The 24149-nt window shown below is 41.7% G+C and overlaps 1 protein-coding gene across 1 annotated transcript in view; it reads left to right on the forward strand.

Annotated features, from left to right (window-relative positions):
- Pard3b (par-3 family cell polarity regulator beta) overlaps nt 1–24149 on the forward strand; it is a 986886-nt gene that overhangs the window by 686400 nt on the left and 276337 nt on the right. The window contains 2 exon segments of the mRNA XM_032901196.1: nt 7611–7817; nt 8542–8779. Of these exon segments, the coding sequence (XP_032757087.1) occupies nt 7611–7817; nt 8542–8779 (445 nt within the window).

Consider the following 24149-nt stretch of genomic DNA (forward strand, 5'->3'; position numbering starts at 1 on the left):
GTTTCAAGAAATGATAAAAGACTTCAGGATTTATGCAACTAAGAAGAAATAACCCTGCTCCCACAGAATTGGAAATTGCCAGTAAGAGGACTGAGCCCCGCACGGCAGCGGAGCATATAAAGCGAGATTGCATGATGCCCCATGGTAATGAATAGGGAGCAGGGCATTGTGATTAGCTTGGAATGATGATCAATATTTGGAATACTGAGATAGGCAAGAAGGTAATTAGGCCCATTATGGACACAGTTAGCACAGATAACATAATTTGGGAAATTATACATTTGAAGATTATTGAGGATTTTTTTCAAGGCTAATGGGTCTTCAATGATATCTATTAAAGCACATAAGATGTTTTGCCTCTAGGGAACCCACTTTAAAAAAAAATCAAATACACAAAAATTTCAGTAAATGTAGTCTAAAAATGAAAGATAAAGTAAAATATATTGGGAAGTAAGTGGTTGTGATTTCCTACTTGGAATTTATAATAATTTTTCATTTGAAGAGTTTTAAGGCTATTAATTTCACATCACCACTCCCCATGACACTAGGAAAGTGTTTCTCAATGTTTGCCCAAGTTCATTGCTCATGATAATACAAGGCCAAATTGGTAATGTTTGGCTTCCTCCAATTTCATGTTGAGACTCCTGAAAAACATTGTAATTTTGATCCTGTCCCTAATATACTACAGGACACAACCCCTTTATTTTAGGAAGGGCTTGAACTTTATTCTCACTAAGTACCTTCAGGGTCCTTGATATTTTTAGAATCTTCAAATCACAGACCCCCCCAGCCTTTCCTTCCATCCCAGCTCCATCATTTTGGTTCATCCCTAATACCTAGAAAGACTGCCTAGCAGAGTCTCCCAGTGAGCAGGAGGCTAGGACTCAAGTAGGTGATTATCACTATCCATCCAGTCCTCCATTACAGTCACTCCATTCTCCCCCTTAGTCCTGACAGCAGCCCACTTACAGGATCCCATCTTCCTACCTCAGCCCTTTCACTGGAGACTGTAGCTCTTCACAGAGACACACAGTCCCCCTAACTCCTTCATCTCTGTCTCTCCAGATTCTTCTGTGTCTTACGTCAGCCCACTTGCAGAAGCCCATCTTCCCACCACACCCCCAACTCTGTGGAGGCCCTGCCTCTTGGTGGAGAGGATCCACCTCTTTGCCATGGGCCCTCTGCAGATGTGCTTCTAACCCATCTCTATTCATCTCTGCCATCCACTGACCTGCCGAAAACTCTCTACTAGGGAAGCCATACTCACCTCAGCTTTGTAAGATCTAGAGAAGCAACAAAGACAAGTACCAAATTAGTATATGTTTTATTGGTTTTGTGTATGTTTGTGCACACATGTGTAAGTCATCCATATTTTATACATATAAATATATAAGCATTAATATAATGTTAATTGTTTCATTCTCACCAAGAGGGAAAAGCAACTTACCATGTATCTAAAAGTGAATACCTTCTCAAATAATTTCTTATTTTTAATAAAAATGCATTAGAAGCAGTTTCATCAATAATGGAAGACCCAATTACTGGTCTTCTGGATTAGGCATTCTTTTATTGTGTGATTTTAATGCTTGAGTGGGAAGTTTAAACATTGCCAATGAAATCTCAGACTAATTAAACGATTATAGCCTAAGGGGCAGGGCAAGCAAGACTCTACTATTAATCTTACTAACAATGTCTACTCTGAGATGTACCGATGAACATATAGACCTATTTCAAAAGATGAAGTAGAAGGAGTTGTTTATTAAAAAATGAGTTTTGAGCTGACCACATGACTCAGCGGGTAAGAGGTTGGCCCGCACGTTCACATGCATACACCATGCATATAAAATGTCCGTTTTTCTTATGATTTTTTAAAAGTAAATGGAAATGCCTTATGCAGTCTTTTTCTTCATCTTGTGGTTACATTGGTGCTGTGAACCAACTCAGTTGCACTAGGCTAAAATTAATTTGAGATATATAGAGCATGGGGTTAACAATTGCTTAATTACCATAAATACTTAACGGTGACAAATCACGTGCCAAAGAGTGTTCTGAAAGTGCCTTATCCTCATCTGATGGGTGAGGAAACTGAGACACAGAGAGATGAATAATTCAGGGCCGCAGGTTGTGTATGGATCTCGAGTCTTCTACAGCCTTCCTCTTAATGTTCATCTCTCGGGACAGTTCTAGCTGCTGTCCAAATCACCTGCCTTTCAGAAGCCAGGGGCCAGTTTCAACTACCAGGCAAGTGCAGGAATCAGAAACCGAGGGCTGAATCCCAGTAGTCCCCTAGGAAGGTACTCAAGCTCATACTGTGTATTGGCATGGGTGTTTTAAGAATTTGTTTGGAAATGGTAACCCTCCACCTAGTCAGTCAAACTTTGACCTTACAACACTGGATAAAGAGGGTATCCATATGTTCCTCCAGCTCTACCCTAAGAATGAACTGAGTGTTTCTCTAGGCAGAGTGTGATTGTTTGTACATGCTCAGCCCAGGGAATGGCACTATTAAAAGGTATGGACCAGTTGGAGTAGGTGTGTCACTGTGGGTGTGGGTTTTAACACCCTCGTCCTAGCTGCCTGGAAGCCAGTATTCTGCTAGCAGCCTACAGCTGAAGATGTAGAGCTCTCAGCTCCTCCTGCACCATGCCTGCCTGGATGCTGCCATGCTCCCACCCTGACGGTAATGGACCGAACCTCTGAACCTGTAAGCCAGCTCCAATTAAATGTTGTCCTCGTAAGTGTTGCCTTGGTCATGGTGTCTGTTCACAGCAGTAAAACCCTCACTAAGACACTGAGGATGCACCATCAGCAAGGCCAAGAAAGGTTAGGTGGCATTCACAGGTCCAGTTTCCTTGCTAGGAAAGTTTGGCAGTTAGATTAGGTTATTTGACCCCCAAATGAGTATTTTAACCCTCCTATACACTTCATAATAAAGAAATTCCAAGTGCTTTAGTGCCCCTAGTTGCTGTGTGTGCATGGTACTTGAGGACTGCTGCTGACTTCCTGCACACAGGTGGTTAGAGGACCAGAAACTGAAGTCTGGAGGCAGTTCTGCAGGAGCTCCATGTCACCTCTTTATTGGAAAAGTGACAGCACAACTTCTTCACATATGTTTTCATTTCTATTACATATATATGATTGGTTAAGTTTGTTATTTCACTATGATATATATTATACATGTTATACATATTCATTTATGTATACTTATACATGTATTTAATATATTATAATGTATAACTTATAATTGATAAATAATATATTCTGATTACTCTCCCTTACCCTCTTCTATATTGCCCTATTCTTATCAACTTCCCCTCATACCCTCCAATTTCCTACCCCAATTCCTGACGCTTAGATGTTTTGTGGCCTGGTTAGATTACCCAGGGCTCTCAGTGTGCCAGAACTGTCCACCAGAGTCTAATCGGGTTGTTGCTGGGTCCAGAACAGAAGGGCTGTGCTTCCCCCTTTACTGCTCTGTCAGGAAAGAATAGCTCAGCAGTAAGAGTAAAGCCCCTGGCCATCCTTGTGCACATCCATAGCTGCTATGAGGTCCTGAGTACAATGGCTGCCTTGCCCAGAAGATGCCACAAGTTCACAGCCCTCTCTCCTAACTGTTACGCTACCCCACCCTGCTGCTCGCTGGGCCTTACTCGGTATAATGTCTTGCATACTCTTACACACCCATCCATCTTGATGGCTATATCTGGTTTTGGCTTGAGGTTGTTTTGGTTCTGTATTTTCCCAGAAGAAGGAAAGTGAATGTGTCCAAGAATATTTTATTGTAACACCCAAGGATTATTTTTATTAAGTGAGATCTTTCTTTTATCATTCTTCATAATTGTATCGTTTCCCTCAGGATACCCAAGTTCATCTTTGTGAGGGGACAGAAAGTTTATTAAAACATAGAGACCATGGCCACCTGGTCTGAAAAATGAAAACTTTGCTTTAAAGGTTGGCATTTGCAACTAGCCCAAGCTGGCCAGGAAATCACCAAACACTCAAGTACAAATTACTTCTGTGACTACTCAGAATGAGATGTACAAGTGTTCAAATCTGGACAAGGTCCATGGCATGACGAATGACACCTGGTATCCATAGATCACCGCCCAGACAATGCCTTATAATCGGCCATGGCCTCCATCAATTCAGCCCCAAAGGAAAATGTGAAGTCATCACATTTGGGGGTGACTTCAGTGGGTTTCAATAGCTGAGGTTTCGACTTGATAAATTGCTCATTTTCTATTACTTCTTCAAGGAGACCTCTATCTTTAAAAGGAGCCTAGGAAAAAATATCTGAGTGTGTAAATGGTGAGACTAGAAATAGAATGGGAATGGTCTTGTCCTCAAAGCTGTAAAACTTCCTGCACATTGTCATCCTAAACCAAAACTGAAGAGGGCAGCGGTAGGGAAGAGAGGTTGAATGGGACAGTCCATCCTTCTCCACAACATCTTTTCCTGATAGGGTACTTTCCTCCAAGTGTTTCAACTGGGACTTAGTACTGATGCTCACCAACTGACACCGCCCTGCCCTGACAACTTTGACCTAGTGTGAAAGAATACATAAGGGCCTAGTGCAGATTTATATCAAGTTCTCCTAGCTCTAGGAGATCCATTCTGGTCTATGCATAGCACCTGTACATCCTCAGAAGGACCTTCCTGCTTTGAGGACTTTTCTAGCTAACATTAATGTTTCTTCCATTTCTTCCTTCTGTTTACTCTTAGGAATGAATAGAACTCTTTTTTCCCCCTAGAGAACCCTGGGGCTCAAATTTAAAGTCCAGAATTCAACTTTCCCTTTTGGTTTTAATTTTACTATGCGCCTTAGGGTCTAATAGTGCCCAGCGGCACTTGGAGTTTCTCATTTGGGACATGCCCATGCATGGGTGGGTATGTGTGCATGTGTGTGCACGCACACACCACACACACACACACGCACATGCACACGCACACACATGCACACACTCATGCACACATGCACACACAAATAAATTGCCAACTCTATCACTCCTACAAAATCCAAGACTCCTTTACATCCCGTTCTCTTAGAATCAGTTACTGCGTATTTGTTCTTCCTCAGAAATGCTTGCTGAGATGTAGGTGGGCTCCTTTTAGATAACACGCCTCATATCTCGGATGATTTATTCACTTTCAAGTTCCATGGAATTTACTGCTAAAGGTTGATGTGAACGCTCACAGTTTGGGCTCTAATATAATCTCTCGAGTGGCAATTAATAAATAAAAGATGGCTGCTGTTGTTGACAGAGGATCTAGGCTTACTCAGTTAGTTCTTTTCTTCATGTTTTCACCAAATTTCATGCCAGATATCCCTAGGGGTCGATGCTAAAAAAAAATTTCTGTAAATTCTAAAGCTTTTACTGTTATCTCAATATTCCCAAACCCCTATGTTGTCTTTTGTTTTCCTTGTCAGAAATGATCTTACTTGATTCTATTTTTTTTTTAATCGCACCTTCTTGCTGTGCATGGGAGGGAGCACCTTTTTCTGGATTTAACAGTAGCACAGCCTTAGTATTTATGCTTGCAAATAGCACCTGCAATTTGTCCCTGACTTTTCTTGTATTTTTCTCGGTCTCTTCTCAGTTTCCTTTATTGACTATGCACTGTCATCTATAAAATGTGGTGTTTATTGTCTTTGTGTGTATTGTTCACAGTGTGAGGTTGCCTCCTGTAAGTTAATGATGAAACCATGAAGTAATATGTAATTTTTGCAGCTTGCTAGCTTGACTGGGTGGGCTCTGAGGCTAATCTAAACTAATAATTTTGTTTTGGACATGAGGAAAATGTAGGTCAGCTTAATAACCTGGACCATACTCAAGTAGAGGGTCAGTACAGAATACATCCTGAGGTTGTAAAGTTCAAGGTACAGAACAGAAAGGCTGCAGTTGGACTGCCTCTGCTCCGTGCCCAGTGGGGACATGAAGTGTGTAACTTTAACATATACCCTATATTTTCTTATCTACCAATGCCAACAGGGGCCAGGGATTTAGTTTGGTAATAGACCATTTGCTTAGCATACCTAAGACCTCAAATTTGATTCCATAGCTCCCAAACGATGCCACTGTTCGTACCAATGCCACAGCTGAAAGGATTATAGCAAGTTAATATCAGTAAAAGGCAGGGAGATGCTTGGCACACGCTGAGAATGCTGTACATTATGGCTCTTCACATGTTCCAGCAAAGGGGGCAGCATGTGCTGCTCATCCACCCAGTGTGGTCTCGCATGAGACTTATCACCGCCGCCTGGACTTGTCTTATAGCCCTTATCATACACAGTGGAAACTAGAGTCACATCCGTGGTGGCAGTGGGACTGGAAATGCAGACAGGGATAGTGATACTAAGCAGTAGAGGTATTTGCCAAGCCTTAGGGTGTTGGTGTGCACCGAAGTAGACACTCACATACATGATGCTCTGTACATGCTCATGTCACATCTGTGGACAAGCTGCACAGTCATTGTTTTCAGAAACATGGTGCATATTCTTGATGACAGTAGTCTCCCTAGTAACTGGGAGGCGGAGGGGTAGCTAGGTCTTGCTAGAACAGCTCGAATGCTAAAACAAAAGCCTTAATGGAATTCTTTCTATCTTGTAAGCAACCATTTGGCTACTAATATTTCCATCACTTAATCTTGTTATTGATAATAAGGACACTGGCTGGAACAGGAGTGGAGGTTGAGGAATGGAGTGGAGAGGAGCAGGCCTCAGGCAAGAAAAGCTGTACAAGAAGAAGATAGTCTATGGTAAAAGATAGGCACTTGAAGCTCTCTTTGTGTTTTACTTCTCTGTGCAGTAATTATTATATAAAAAGGTGGCTCCTTTCCTGCATTCCAAATGGAACTTGAATGGGAGCAGCAGCACCAAGAGAACCTCTGTTCTTGCTTGCTTTGCTTTATTTGCAGACTAAATAAATTTCATTCACCGTGCATTAATTGTCCTTATGTTAATGTAAAGAATTTAAATATGAAAATTCTAACCATTAGTGGTTCTTGATTTCCAGGCCAACCAAATAAACCAACTCTGGCAGTAGTAATAGGTACAGCAGATGAGATGACTTGGATCATACTAAGGGGAAGCACAGAGTGCGTTAGGTAGATCTGAGTCTGGGAACCTTGGCCTTCGAGTGGTGGCCACACCTTTGATCTCAATACTCCAGAAGCAGAGGCAGGCAGATCTCTACAAGTTTGAGGCCAGATTTTGTGCACCTCTCTGACTGTATGTGTGGATGTGGAATGTATATTCTCTCAGACATAATCTATTGTAACTTTAGTGACTTTTCAAGTTCACGTGCATGTATACCTGTGTGTGCATATATACACATATATGTAAATGTCCCTGTGTAAAAAAAACTTTAAATACTGTTGTGTAAAAGCTTACCACAGCTGTAGAAAAGCTAACTGGAGTTCAGAGATGGCAGCTTACTCCCCCAAGATGGCCCGAGACACTGGCAGAGCTGCAGTCCAACCACCAATGTTTACTGACTTAATGCAGTCCTTTCTACGCTGCCCAAACAGACCTATTCCCAGAGTAATGAGTCTTTCCCATAGCATACTACTCTATCACGCAGAAGGCTGACCTTTCACCTTTTCTCTTCCAGACTCTCCAGGCAAAGATTTTGGTCCAACCTTGGGTCTGAAAAAGTCCAGTTCCTTGGAGAGCCTGCAGACCGCTGTGGCTGAAGTCAGGAAGAATGACCTGCCCTTCCACAGACCCAGACCACACATGGTGCGAGGCCGCGGCTGCAATGAGAGCTTCCGAGCAGCCATTGACAAATCTTACGACGGGCCAGAAGAGGCAGAAGCCGGTAGGGCCATACGCCCCCCTAAGTGGGATCTTCATCTCATTATCATCTGCATATTGCAAGCGAAAATGTGCACTTAACTACTGAAGAAATGATTTAAGGAGTACAATTATATTTTTGATATTAAAAGTAATTCATTTCCCTGATATGTTTTGCCCTTTGGCTTAAGGAACATTGGATTGGAGGATACAATGTGCAATTTATTTCACAGTGCAAACTGGAAAAATATTCTTTCACTTTTTTAGAAGGACCAACTGTCATTTACCCTTAAGGCAGGAGCACTAAGCATGCATTTCTTGGCATTCTTATTTGAATCATTAAAAGCAGCGTCAACCAGAGGACTGACTGCATTAATTGTATAGGAGCAGTGGGTTTTATTTATACTCAAAAACCTCTCTGGGAAAGAAACTCACCCTGTTTGTTTCCCAGCATGTGGGCTTTCTGAACTGATCAAGGTTAACAAGCTAGCTTTCAGAGAGATTACTGCTTTAGCACATTTCAAGCCTTTTGTGCTACCAGCTAGCAAACAATGTGGCCCACTCCTAGCCTCAGACCTTGCTTCAAGTACCCAGGGCTAAGAAATCCTATCTTCAAAGGGTACCAGTAGCCATGTGGTTCAGCAGAACACGGAATACTTGTATTCCTTCTGTATTTTACATTTTGACGTATTTTAGATGTACTAACGGTAAGTGCCCCTGAACACAGGTATTGATTTTTCTCTCTACAGATGGTCTGTCTGATAAGAGCTCTCGCTTGGGCCACACAGCTCTGAATTGTGAGTCTGCCCCTCAGGGAAACCCTGAGCTAGACGATGTGGAAAATAAAGCCAAGAACGTCAAAAAAACAAAAGAGAAGGAGAAGAAAAAAGGAAAGGGCAAGATGAAAGTCAAGGAAAAAAAGCAGAAGGAGGAACATGAGGACACAGAGAGGAAAATGAAGAGGAAGGGCTTCGGCGCCATGCTGAGGTAAGGGCCTGCTGCAAAGGCACTTGGCATTGTTTCTCCTGGCTAAAGCACGCCATTGTGTATGCTCAGGAAAAGGTTCAAGGCTCCTCTCATCCTCAGCTATATTTATAAAAATCAAGACATTCATGAAAGTCAAGGCTACTGTGTGTGTGTGTGTGTGTGTGTGTGTGTGTGTGTGTGTGTGTGTGTGTGTGTATGTGTGTGTGTGTGTGTGTGTGTGTGTGTGTGTGTGTGTGTCTTTGATGTCCTCTGAAGCTTGTGTTGATGACTTGCCGCTGTCATAAACCTGCTGTCAAGAAAGGCCCAACACTCAGTAGGAAGTGTCCCTGTTTGATCTCTTTGCACAGTGAAAGAAAGAGGCTGGAATTACCCCATCCTTCTGTGACTTCTGATACTCAGATCATCAACATAGTAGCTGTCACCTACACAGGCACGTGACACAGTAGAGATGCACCTGGGATAAGGGCCGTCCGATCCTGGCCTCCACCTATGATCTTCCACGTCTCAGCCATAGGTTTCATGCATCCTTCCTCCCTTCCTTTCCGACTGAGGCTAACATTATAACTTCCTGAGGGCTCTGCAGGGCTGGGAGGTAAGGTGGCACATGCAGTGGACTCAGGGGCTAAGAGCACCGAGCACATAGTCAGAACACAGTTTGCCTCTTCTCATACAGCTGTCCTCTAAAATATACTCCTGTGAAGTTATCGCCTCTACATTTTGGCATCCCAGTACTGTGGCTGATTTCTGGTCATTGGCCAGAGGTTTGCACAACTACTCCAGTGTAAACCAAAATGTATCTCCTTCCTGGGCACAACTCTCCCATGTGTGGAACCATGTGAGGGGTAGAGTACTAGAAAGTGTTGTAACTTGTTTATTCACGTAAGCACCTTTGTGGATTGTTCATGAAGCTCTTTACTATACCGGTTGCTACTAGTGGAGAACATTTTCATGGCTGACTTCCTAAGGACTGCTAGCCCTTAGCTCCTGACCTCAGACAGTGCGCCTAGAGTCTCCTTACCCAAACTGGCCAACTTCTTATATAGAGGCAGAGAAGGCATTAACATATGTAGCAGTGGTGGTGGCAGCATCTACCCTGTCATCTTGGATGCAGGCAGAGAAGGCTCTAACTATGTATAGCTACCTGGCCTGCTACAATCACCAATCTCTTACCCCTCTGAACCACTCAAGGGCAGCTTGTTTCCACTCATCTCCCTTCCCCTCTGCCAGTGACCTGAGTGTCATAGCAATCTTGCTTCGTAAGACTCCTCCAATGTGACTCAGGCACCAGCCTGCCTTCCTACCTAGAAGGACTATCCAGACCCTCTCAGCATGACATTGTGCATTGCCATTAAGTCAGGGCAGAAGATCAAAAAACATTTGCTTGTCACAAAGCAGACAGATTTATGAAATCACTTCCTTATTTTCAGAGGATTTTCTTGTAGCTTGTGTTTACAGGAGCAAGAAGTAAGGTAGAAGTACCCATTTCATTACTTTACTACTGTAACTCCTTATCAAATCTACCCATCTCCATCCTTTTTGCTATAAAGAACAGATGACATATAATAAATTTGACCATATTGTGCAAAACTTTTAAAATATCTCATAAAATGCTGGGGGATACAGAATACTAGTTGTTTTCAATGTCAAATCTTCAACTGATATTTTTAGTTAGAAAAGAAAGTTCAATTATCTTATTCTATCTTTTCCTCCCTCCCTTCCTTTTCTTTTCCTTTCTGTGTGTGTGTGTGTGTGTGTGTGTGTGTGTGTGTGTGTGTGTGTGTGTGTACTCTAGGAACTGGAAAGTAACATTTAAGGGACACAAATTGTATAGACTGCTCTGAGCCAACTTGTTGCATATCCAGTGTTCAAACAACGCTACTCCAGTATGCTCCTCAAAATCTTTTTATTTGGGGAGGGAGGCAGTAAAAAGGAGTAGCCCTAGCTGTCCTTACTTTGAAAACCCAGCTGGCTTCAAACTCACAGAGATTCATGGTAAAACACCATGACCAATATAACTTATAAGAGAAAGTGTTTAAATAGACTTCAAATGGCTAGGGTCCATGATGGCGGTACAAAGGCACAGTGACAAGAAGAACCAATAGTTCATATATTAAAACTACAATCAGAAAGCACTAAACATGGCAGGATTCTTTTGAATCCTCAAAGGCCACCTCCAGGTACATACTTCCTCCAACAAGGCCACACCTCCTAATCCTTCTTAAACAGTTCTACCAACTAGGAACAAAGTATTCAAACATATGAACCCACGAGGGCCATTCTTTTTCAATTCATGACATTACCTTAGCAGATCTGATGCCCTGGAAATCATTTGACTATCAAAGATTAATATTCCAAATTTGAAGATCAAACATTACGTTACTGATTTGTGAATGAGGCCACATCTCACCTATAGATGAAAGACACTTGGATACCCAAGCAGAAGGTGTGGGCTTCACAAATAGCAAAAGGATTAAAAAAGCATAAACAAGGAACACAAAGTGGATTGGCCATTATAAACAGCTTTCTTCCAGAGCTATAGAAGAAGAGACTTCCTTACCATGGTGTCTCAGAGGGACAGGCTCTCTTTTTGATCAGTTACTTTGATCATTCTGATATTTTGAAAACTTGCCCATTTCTAAGCTTAGTTTGATCATGTAGTACCTAGCACAAGTACCACATTCTACTTTTAGCCTCCTTAAGGAGTTCAACCTGAAGCCATGCCTCATAGTACTCTCTACATGGCCCGTGGTCTAATGACTCAGTGAGACACATCTTTCTGCTGGCCCTGAGCTAAGGCCTGAGTTTCCCCAGAGAGCCAGGTGTAATCTCAAGGTCTTAGAAGCAGAAACGGAAGGTATGAGAAGCAAAGATGGTGCAAAGTAATGCAGTATTATTGCTGTGAAAATAGACGGAAGTGAACGTGAGCCAAGGGAAGTGGGTGGCTGCGTAGGCTACAAAGGATGAGGAGATGGCTTCCCTCTGGCCAGCCCTTGAATTTTCACCCATATGCATTATTCAAGTCCCTAAGATTGTACTAATTGCTTATAGTATCAATGGAAACCAGCACAGTCATTATCATAAGTATTATTACTGCTTTTACAATGTCACAGTAATTTATAAGGACGAGTTTCCTCTTTAGGGTATTAAAGAAAAAAACAATGATTTAGCCGTAATGATCTATAAATATGAAAACTACCACAGATTCACAGGGCCTGTATCTGAGACTGTCACCAAGTTAAACACTGACTACATTTTCTGTTACGTGGGTAGCTCTGTACTCGAGCCCACTAGACAGGGCCAGCTCTTCCCCCTTTTCCCAATATGGTCCCTATCTCCACATAGCTGGAGCCACAGGCCCTGGGTCCTCCAGACACACAGCACCCTGCCTTTTGTTCGCTTTCACCGCACTAACAAAATTAAGAACCGAGAGGTGATGTTAGATTTTTATCTTCGGTATAAAAATAGCAACTGTTTTCCATAGCCTTTTGCATCTGCGTTGGTGAGCATATTGGAGTCGCTGCTACACGCACGCTCTCAGCAACAGAGAACACAAAAGCTGTTACCCTTAGCCAACAGATTTTGCTTTAATTCTCATCTGTTACTCACATGCTATTGACTTAGCTTCTTTCTTATTTAAAAGAAGATTGATTGCTCTAAGGTTCTCTTAGAGTTAGATGTGACTTAAATATGCATTATTTTCCCCATTGTCTGCCCTGCTCTAATGCATTCCTGAACATAGGCTCTGCTGGTAGTGTCTGCAGTTTTTCCATGGATAGTGGCGCCTAGCCAAGGAGGGTCAGTGGGGCCTTAAATCCTGCCCCCTTTCCTTATCCTACAACTGTGATGTGTTAGTGGTGGCCTTCCTTATTCTTGCTACTAAAGAGCCAAGTGTTTTTACTGTACCAATATTAGCCATTCCAATCATGTTGATAGTACAGAGCAGAAGAACTAAGGTTATTTCTTAATCTCACCCACTCCTGTTCCCGCTAGAAAAGCTTTGAGGGGTTTATGCCATTCATCTTTCTACCCATTGTCTGGTTTGTATGTTGTTATGATTTGCTGATTTTAAATTATCTCCTTGCATGAGTCAAGCTTGGCTCTTGCAAGGGCTATAAGTTATGTGGGAAAATGCTCAACTCCAAAACCTTCCAACTTTGGCAGTTACCTTATAAACTCTGTTTACTTGTTGCTGGGAGAGACCTTTGATGGCTTTGCTGTTAATCTTTTGCCGCAGAAAATTTTGATACAGACAAAGACAATGTTCAGATCCTTTTCATGTTACCATCTCTTAGTGTTAGCAGCTCATCCAAGGATTCTTTCACTTGAGATGGAAATCACTAAGAGGCAGATGACAACATCTGAGCAAGGCTTTACTGGGACCTGTACTTGAGCACAGGAAGATGGCATGCAGGATAGGGTTCTAGGGATGCTCTGAGCAAAACTCATAGAGACAGAAAGGCAGCCACATTCGGGCACACAGGAGGCTGCTAAGGAGGTCAGGATTTCTGCACATGCTTTGCCAGAGTTCTGCTTTTGGCTCACTGGTGATCTGCACATGCACATAGGATTCATCTGCCCCCTGCTCTTAAAGAGGCCAGGTGTGTTTGCTGCCACCAATGCAGGAAGGCATATGCCTGTCATCTTCTGGCTTGCATTTTCAAGGCTAGAAGGAAAGCTTAGGGTGGGGTCAAGCCAGCAACTCCTGTATCTGGTCATCAATGGAAACTTTTACCAAATGCAGCTTGCATTCAGAAGAAAACCTTGATGTGAGATTCAGGATCCTCACTGATCTATCTCAGGTCAAAGCACAGTCTAATCATTGCTTCATGATCTTCCTTGGGTATCACTGTTCTTCAAGATATGTTTCTACGGAAGGGATAGCCATGGCTCCTGTAACCAAAGGGCAAAGCTCAAACCCTTCAGTAGACAAGTTCAATGTAGTCAGTGTCAAATACCCTTTGGCCACACTAATGTCACCTAGAGTAGAAAAGCCAGCAAGCACCTTCCTGATTTCTTGGTTGTTTAATAATCCTGTCAGTCTCTCATAGTCCTTAAATGAAATGAAATTGTTCATGTTTCAAGCCAGTCCTTTTATATAACACTTTCTGCTGTCTTCCTTAAGAGTCTAAGTCACTCTTCAAATCCATGAACTGTCAATTTGTTCTGGACACTTAATAAAAGGCTCGAAGTGGTATAAGTTCATTTTCCTTGTGTGTGTGTGTGTGTGTGTGTGTGTGTGTGTGTGTGTCTGTGTGTGTGTCTGTGTCTGTGTGTGTCTATGTCTGTGTCTGTGTGTGTCTGTGTCTATCTGTATCTGTGTACACACATGTAGTGAATGCATACATGTCTTGTTGAGCTTTCTGGTGTGTGAAGGTTCACATACAGGAGCCAGATGTTGATGTTTTCTTACTTGCTCTCTACTCATTTTTCTTGAAACAGCATGGAGTTTACCAACTAAGCTACACTGAACACCCCACTTCTCAGGGATCCTCATCTCTTCTCCTCTAGCACTATGATTATAGGTGTGTGCTCCATTTTTTTCTTTTCATGTAGGTGCTGGGACTTGAACTAAGTTCCTCATGCTTGTTTAGCCAACATTGTACTAAGCCCATCTTCCTAGCTGATTAAGTTCATTTTTCTCTACCTTTTCTAGGCTTTAGTCCTAAAGGAATTGTGTTTAGTTAGATCCTTCCCCATAGATTATCAAAATGTATATCATGCTGTTAGGAAGGTTTTTAATTTTGTCTGCTTTAAATTTCGTTTGCCCATATTCATTTGATTAATAACATTTATTGACTACTTCATCTTTACCAAATACATTAATAATCATTCTTTTGTTTACTCACCAATATGTATTAAAGTCCTGCCTTTAGATGAGGTGTTGCCCTGGGAAATGGATAGCAAGCAGTGAAACCCCAGCTACCATGGCACTTGCCCGTCATAATAAAGGAAAAGTCAACGATAAATATGGGTTTCTCCTGCTGTGTTTAGTACAAAACAAGGAAAATGTCACATCAACATACAAGCTGTTTTTAACTATGAAGTACCCAGGGAGCAAGGGGACATTCTCCAAGACAGCTCTGGCACTCTGGTACAGAGCAGCACCTTCTAGACTAACATAATTCTGAAGGAGAAGCCAGACCATGACTCCTACAGGATTTACATCCCAGAAAAGGTGAGAGAATAGAAGACATGCCTGGTTCAGAGAGGTGAAGGTGATTGCAGACTACAGTAGGCGCTGTGGGGAGACTGAAGAGGGGCCAGCATCCTCCCATACTGCAACTGTCTGCAGCCTAACAGACTGTGACCCCGAGCTTCGTGGAGTTTTCAGCAGAGAGATTATCTGAACAGTGCACACTGACACAGAAGCCAGCTCACTTTTATTTCTTTTTCTTTTTCCTTCCCCCCCCCCTGCAGCATAGGAATGTAAGGGTTTTCCGTAATCAAATTTTATAACTGCAACAAAAAGCAGCGTGTAGAGTTCAACAAACGTCCTGTATGCAGAGCCCCGCGGTACTGTGTTAGGCATTGGGAGAGGAGTGGTCTTCAGGATAAGAGGAGACATTGATTTCAAGCTCGATGTATCAGCCCTACTCTTCCTGATCCAGTAGTTGGATGTTCTGTATCATTTCTTCTTCACTCAGCTTCAGATATTGCTTACTTTCTTTTCTTTTAAGAATCCTACATTATAAACCATAAAGATATTTTTTAAACCCTTAGAAGTATCAACTTTTCTGAGCTTGGCCTGCACTACAGCACACACTTTGTCCGTTCCTCTGTGAAATGTACTGTGTGTTTTATTTAACTAGGAGCAGGCTGTAAAGAGGGGTCGTGGTGTGCACGTCTTAGGAATGCCAGACACACGGCCCCCATGCCATTGCTACACATACAATTACACAGTCACTACTGCCACCAGGCTCGTGCGGAACCTAGTTAAAACCTCTCCCTTGCAGGCTCCCTGGCCTGCACTGAGCCTCATATCCTCCCCACGCTGATGCGACATTTCAGTGGAGTGGTTTATGGAAGTAAGCTAGCTGTCTGTGGAGTGTCTGACTCGATAGATACTAATGCTTGTTGTGTATTTCAGTCTATTATTTATTATATACAGCATGTATTGATAGACGGATGTAGAACTTCACACACTTACCTTTTCTGTGTGTATGAAGACACTGCTCTCAGAGCTACTAGTCTCACCTACTTGAAGTTATGTATCCTTGAGCAAAAATATCCCAACCCTCACACTGCCTTGCTTCTGGTAACAACTATTTCTCTGTTTCCGTAAATTTACAATGTTTTATACTTGACTTGTGAGGGCTCCATGGTGCTTATCCTTCTGTGCCTGGTTTATCTCATGTAAGAATGTTTCCCTCTTCCTGTCATCTCTTACAATGCACTAAACAAACACAGCTCTCACCTCAAAAGGAAAGAGTTTATTCTAGAGCCAAATCCGATTTACCCAGATCTGGAAAACGCAGAGCGTGGTTACTTCATGTTCCATGTCCCCATGTAGAAGCCACTTTATGAAAGTCATAATCAAAGCAATTTTAACATAAAGTGGTGGGCACATGGAAAAAGCTAGTTATGGAGTCTTCCGTGGGCCTAAGATGCTATGTGGTGACGCTTAGCTTTGAGTTGATAGGATCTGGTGATCTGATACGTTAAAAACTTCCAAAAGGTTTTCTCTATTCGCCACAAAATGTTCCCTATAACAGAGAAGTGAGCAAGGAATGTATACGAGGGCTGAAGCTAGCCTGAGCTAAGGTATAATTAGACCTTAGAACTGCAACATTCCAACCTGTCCAAACCACTGCAATTTCAACCCTTCTTTCCAAGAATGGTAAATGGTGTGTGTGTGTGTGTGTGTGTGTGTGTGTGTGTGTGTGTGTGTGTGTGCACATGTGTGTGTGTGTGTGTGTGTGTGTGTGTGTGTGTGTAAATGTGTGCAGGTATGTTACATTTCCTTTGTCCACTTATTATCTGGCCAATGTGTAGTTTATTCTGTTTCTTTGCTATTATGAATAGTGTTGCAATAATCATGGAGGTGTAGATTTATTTTTAATGTACTCCTTTCATTGCTTTTAAATATATTTCCAGAAGCAGGATTTCTACCTGGATATCATATGGTAGTTATAGTTTCTAGGAGATGATAAATCTCCATAATGTCTTCCACAATACCTAAATAATTCATATTTCCACCAGTAGTGTGCAAGGCTTCACTTTTCTCCACATTCTTGCTAGTAATGGTTTCTGTCATTTCTGTAATGTTTCAGTTGAGACGAGGGCTCACTAGACACGATCCTCCTATCTTAGTCTCCCAAGTGTTAGGACTGCAAGCGCCTACCACCATTCCTTGCTACTGCTCTTTTTTGATAGCCATACTTGAGGTGATGTCTTGTTGGGGTTTGGATTTGCATTTCTCACGTTGTCTCTCCACCTGTTGCCCACTCATGGGTCTTCCTTTATGAAATTATAGGCTTCTCTCCCTATTTCCTCCCTTTGGATTTACTCCAGACAAACCCTTTGTCTCAAGCTAGACCTACTCAGAGCCCACAAACTTTCCCTTCCACTGTTTCATTTCCCCTGAATTGCTGTTTTGTAATTCAAATGGGCATGGTGCTTCTTCTCTCTCACCTGAACAGTTTGCATAATAAAGTATGGGAAGAAATGCCATCGCTCAAATCATTCGCTCATTTATATTTCATATGCTCTGGGTCACCCCTTTCCAAGAGTAACTGTGAACTGTTTTTAAGCTTTACTTAACCACTGGGTAGAAGACAAAACTTTCCATTGCTGAATACAAATCAAGGGTGGACTCACCCAAAAGCTCGATGCTTTGTTTTCTTGCCTTTCTATTTAAGTACAATCTCAGTGCACAGTGTGCAGATGGGTGCGGGCTCGGGTAGTTCTTAGTACATGGCTGCTCTGATGGTGTCCATCAAGATACATTTTGACTTGATTTTTAAATTGGGTTAGAGAGAGACTGAATACTCAAGTCACCAGGGACATGGCATGTGTGCTATATTTGTCCTCTCTGCCTTGATCCCATAATGGCTGTTACAGGTCTCGTGTACAATAAATGTAATGTGGCCACAGCCTGTCATTACCTCTTTCCAGATAGTGGCTGTAAACATCTGGGTAGCCCTTCAGCTTTATGAGCATGAAGGGCAGCCCTGCTAATGCAGCCAGTCCAATGAAATTTTAACAGGCATCTCCCCAAAGGCAAAGGGCAAGCCACAGGCTAGAGGTTTAGGTGCTTTGTTTCATGAAGTTCAAGCCATTTGAAACATGAAATCTCAAATGAAAAATAAAGGCCAAAGTTCTTAATATGGCTGTAAGTTGAATATAGAAGTACATTGAGAATGCCTTATGATCAGAATAAAGTAGCTGTATATATTATGCCTGTGAGAAGTATGAGGAAAAAAAAACAATAGTGTATGGTGAATGGCTACTTACTTCAAATGCGGCCATCCATTGTTCTCCATGACCGTCCCTGATTGCAAGGGAAGGAAATGGATGTTAACCCCCATCAGCATAGAAGAGAGGTCAGGTTTTGTCCCTTAGTAACGGTATTTTCTCTCCTAAATTCATCTTTAACTATTTACTCTTGAAGGCTGGGGAGATGATGGTTCAGTTGTTTGGAGTTGTTGTTCAGTTGTTTGTATTGCTGTGCAGAGGACTCAAGTTCAATGGCCAGTACCTGAATGCAGTAGTTCACGTGCGCGTGCCTAAAAATAAGCCTTTAAATATTATTTACTTTATTTTTCACAAGATGAATCATAAAAATTTTGTTGCTTCATTTTGTTAATTTGCCAAATTTTTTCAAATTAAATCCAACCTTAATTTTTTTAACTTTTTTTTTTTTTTAAATTCAGGCGGGGGGACACCATAACCATCACTTTTCTTTCCGTCATTGCAACTGCAGGTCTTGGCTGGAAATGCACTCTCTATGAGTAGCTTGGAGCTTGTAATGGAATTGCAAACTAGAGGCAGTAACCTACAGATACCGACTTCCATTAAACCCAGTGGTGTGATAGCTGATAACAGTTATTCATTTGCATGTCATACATCTGAGTTTTTGTTAGTCTGTACCTGAGCACAAGAGGGGGAAATTAGCACCACAATGTGGGTGGATTGTGGGCATGAGGACTTAAAGAAGTATGTGAGTGATAGAAAGGACAGCAATATCTATAAATGCTCTACACCGTCTAGGCTTATTGCTAACTAAAAGAATCTGAGGCACAAGGGCTACTCATCAGCTGGGGCACAAAGAGAAATGAGAGGCTAGGGTTCCCAGCGGGCAGGCTTGTTTGCTCTATGGCTTTAATAATTTTTTTCAGCTCTCCAGCATGTCTGCAAATGTTTGTTTATCCCTCTGTTTTCTGAGGATGTGTTCATGGAAGGACGAGGGCCCTGTATAGAGTTAATTAATATGAGAATGGATGGCTACCTTCTTTCCAAAGTCTGATCACTGCTCATTGCTGTTCCTTCCTACTCCGTGTAATCTTGATTATTCTGCAGCTCCTGTTCTCTGCTGCCCAAAGCGGTAGGGTGATTTGATTTTCTCATACTTATCACAGTAAAGAGTGATCACATAGGGTGTCAACCAAAAGGCTTATTTGTTTAATTAGGGTTCCTTCTGCTCTTAATATGCCTGCCCAACTCCCATTACGTTAATGCAAATTACCCAACAGCACCGGAGGAGAATACACCACTTTATCTCATTCTGGGATAATGAGGTTTAGATTTGTTAACAGATCAGGACGAAAGTCCAGTGGTTTAACTTTTGAAGCAATTGATATGCTAAAAGGAACCTGTACAGGCACTCAAATGGAAGGTACACAATCATAAATAAATGTCATTAGCATTTAAGATGAAATATAATCATTAAAGAGGCTAGATTAATAAAATGCAGACGATTTTCTGATGGACTTATTTGCATACTCACATTAAGTAACTAATAAAGCACACTAAACAGTTTTATCTGTATATACAAACACTCGGAATTTCCTAGTGGGGATGCATTTGCCTAATAGGCCTTGCCCCATGTCCAGCACAATGTCATGTCCTTGTAAGATGTTTACTTAACACAATTAGGTAATGACATGTCGAGATTTAATAGTTTGCCTAGGGTAGGGTGGAATCAGATCTTTGATTAGCACCTTTTATCTGAAACCTTCGATGTAATTTACTAACGTCCACCTTCCACCCGCATGGGCAATGAGAGTGGCGAGTGGTTTTCCTTGCAGGTGACTGCAGCACGAAGCAGACTACCCAGAGCCACAGCTCAACCTGGTACCGATACTGACTCTCTCCATCACTATCATTGTGTTGGCCTCCAAAAGGTCCTGGACACCCGCCATTTATTTACTCTTGCCATCCATTGGATTTCTGATTGGATTGGATGTCTTCAGGTGACATCAAAATAGTAATTTTATAGCATGAGCCAGCTCATAATTAAGGGGAAAGGCTCAAATCTTGAGCACAGTAACTATAACTGTTTTGCTCATAAAACAAGAAAGAAGACTTCCCAGAGCAATTAAAAACAGATAAGAGATACATTACTTAAATTGGAAAATAGATAGGAGGTATATAAACACTATTGGGCTATAATAGCCACCAAGGCTTTGGACACGATCCAATTTGTTTCTCAAACTATTGGCTATTTTCAACCTCAGCTTCAACAAGTCTAAAATCTAATTGGTAATCTACCCATGGAAGTCACCAGCTTAGGCTGACTTTCCTAATTATGTTTGATGTAATACCAGGAATCCCATGACATCTGGAATGTGTCCCCCCTCCCCACCCTCACCCTCCCACTAGTCAATTCCACTGATATCTGAAAAGTACTGCCTCGCCCTTCTGTGTGTTCTAATCCATTGCCCCTCCCCTCGCTGCAGTTTGATTGATTGTCCTGAACTACATTGACTTGCTTCCTCCTTTCTTCATTTCAGTCCATCCTATCACAACTACCATCAGCAGACACTTAGTAAACACCTCTATATTGAAATGTAATATAACATGGTAGAAAAAGGAGATCTTTGGAAATTCTAGTTGGAAACAGATCTCAACTCTGCTTGTAAGTGCTTGTTAAGGATTCTATCTGAGTGTGAAATGTGCCTATAATGATGTTCTGAAGGCTGTGGACCCTTTACAAGGTAGGACTTTGCTGGAAGAACAGGGTTGCTAGGGGAGACCTTTGCATGCAATGCTTCCTACTGGTCCAGGCCCACTGTGATGGAGGGGCACACACATTGCCACAATCCATGCCACAATGGACTGAAATCTTTCTGAAGGCATAGTACAGAGTAAATCTTTCCTTGTTTAAATTACTTTACTTGCATATTTTTCATAACACAAAGAGTAACTTCAACCTTGACTCAACCACTGTGTGTTATTAGCCTCTCCTGTGAAGTCATAATGGTATTTACCTAACAGAGTTGTAGAATAAATGAGATTATATATGAAAAAGGAATTTACACTACTGTGTTCTTAAAATAAAATCTATAAGTAATATTTTGCCATGAATATTGCTGTCTTAAGGTGTGGCAGCATTGCAGAATTGCCTATCAAGCCTATTCAAATGTTGCACTCCTAATTTCATTTTTGGAAATTGGAATTTATTACATTTCATCCAGTACTCTGGGACCTCTGGTGCGATGCAGTGGAATCCCAAGGTCTTCATTTGAAAATGAATGAGTCATATAAGGCTTACTCTTTAACTGACACCCAGTGCCCTCTATCTTCTTGACCAAATTTGTGGATTGTCACATTTTACTTTACTTTCTATAATCTCTACACTCTAACCAGATGAATTCACTCTGCAGAGAGCTTGGAAGAACCCCTGGATGGCACCTTTCTTTAAGAAGCTCTTATTCTGCTTCCCCTGATTCTGCCGGGCTCTTACAGTCTACCTCTAGCCCCCTTTATGAACCTCCATTTCTTGAGCCTGCATTTCTCTCCCATCGAGATTCCTCCTCAGAGTCAGAGTTTTTCTCCTTCAGTTCTTTGCTTCTCTTGGCTCAGTTTTGTATTTCAGCTTCCCACATCTGCTTTAGGTTCACAATGGGGATGGATTCCTTTATGCGAACGACCCCACCCCATCACAGTGCTTCTCGTTCTGTTCTGCTGGTTGACTCGCCAGCTTGTGTATTGGCTAATTGGAGTAGACTTATTTGGGTATTGCTGTGTTGTGCCCTTTAATCATCCTGGATAATAATATGGGAAATAATGAAAACAGGGATTCTGGAATGACAAAGTGAGGAAACTGTACTGGGAATTATCTTTATTTTCTTTAATTTCTCTTTGAAGAAAAGGTTGAAAGAGGAGTTAACTGGCAAGAGTAACTGGCTGTTCTCCATTTCCACTGAGGACAGTGGTAGAAATAAATGAGTCGAAATTGCTTTGGGTGAAAACAAGGTTACATGTGACAAAGAGGATGGTTGTTTCGCACTGGATGAGATTTCTGAACAGGTCATAGGACTGGTATCCCCCAAGTCTGCAAGGCAATAAGGAAAGATATCCATCTAAAATATGAGAAAAATATCTATCAGTTTATTACTGGAATGTCTATTAAATACTACTCTAGGGAAACCCAGAAAAAAAATTTACATGATCGCTACACTTAAACTCATGATCTAATTAAGATGACCTATAAACAGGAAATTATTAGCAATGAAGTAGGATTTAGAATTCAGAGCTAAATTTTGAGGTTAGAGCCATAGTTTTGTTCCATATTCCAAAGTATACCTTTGGGTCCCTCCCTACTTCTGCGTTATTCCAGGTCAGATGTTAACAAAAGCATTTTCGGTATTCCCTCACAAAATAAGCTGCTAAGTAGAGTACACTGATCTCCAAGACCTTCTGGAATAATCTAGCCAATGTTACTGAGAGAGACTTTGCTAAGTGCACAGCAAGCACACTGTGGAGTGTTTAAAACCTGTCCTTCATTGTTGTGGTAACCAGTTCTTTCATTAATTCAGAAAATACTGGGTTGTCTGATAAATGTAATTCTAGGATCTTGGTTGGCTACAGTGTGTCACTGTTCTCTTCCAAAGCCCAGAGTCTGCCATCTTTCTTCAAAGTGTGCAGGGCAAGGAGAGTCTGGTATTAAAAAGCTGTGCTATCTACCGAGCCCCTTTCAGAATCTCTGAGTTCTGCACTTCTTATACACCTGCAGCACACCTGGTGAGCGCACCAAGATGGCGCACGTCCCGGTGGCCAACCGCAGGCATTCCCACTGCCCACGAGATGCACTCCTTTACCCGTCTGCATCAGCTGTAATAAACACCGGATGGCCATTAGCCAAAGTGATCAACAGAGTGACAGATCTGTGGGCCAAAAGAGAGAAGGGTTAGTGGGGGGAAACACCTAACTTTACAGGGCGAAATGAGCAGGGACCAAGCAAAGTCACCTCCTACATCAATTAACATTTAAATTGCAAACATTGAGGGGATTGATTCTCACTGTGTCCTTTGGTCTAAATAATGATAAGCAACTTACCTCAGTTTTTAGGATTAAAGATTCCTCATCTAGGAAATTTTTCATTTTAAGCAAAGCCAGGAAGTGGACCCCTTTAATCTTCAATTCCATACAGTCTTCCCTCTCTCACCTTCGTTTTCTACATTGGGCTAATATGCTACTCTAATGCCATAAAAATCCCTTGAAAAATAAAGGTATAAAACCCAACTCTCATTTTAAATATTATGCTTATAATCTTAAATTCTTAATTGCAAATAAAAATATAAATCTAGAAAAGTAAATGTTACAAAAGAAAACTTGAAAGGACTCTGTCTCTTCTGTTAGCATTTTTTTCCTGTTCTTAACCTTGGCTGTTATCTATTCTACTAAGACTGTCCTTACACCAAAACATCCACATAGCTCTGGAAATCAAAGAAGAAATGTCTCCGTAGAGATTGTCTCAGCCAGCACTCCCTGACCCACGGAAGAATCCTCACAGACATACAGTTCAGAACTCAGGAAAAAGAGAGCTGAAGGGTCTGTTGGCCAGATAATGGTTGCAACTTTGATTGCAGACAGATTCACCAGTGAACAGTAAAAACCCTAATTCTGGAGCTTTTAGTGTTAGTTCCTCCCATTGATAGGTTTCTGCTCCCCCAGGGACTATAATTTTCCACTTTAAATTTGAACTCTAGTCAATGGATAGTAAAGAAAAAAAAATCAATATCATAGATTTGTTCTGCTTTCCTTGTGCCTCCTAGAATTTTCAGAGTGTGGGAAGGGGTGGTTTTTATGATGAAAACAGACTGTAAAGCAAAAGGGTGACTTTGACCAGTGTCCTGGAACTTTGACCCACACTTTCCAGCTACTCCAGACCATCAATGTCATTTTGCTGCCCCCCGTCTCTGCAAAT

This window comes from Rattus rattus, chromosome 4, assembly GCF_011064425.1.
Source record: "Rattus rattus isolate New Zealand chromosome 4, Rrattus_CSIRO_v1, whole genome shotgun sequence".
NCBI classification, from domain to species: domain Eukaryota; kingdom Metazoa; phylum Chordata; class Mammalia; order Rodentia; family Muridae; genus Rattus; species Rattus rattus.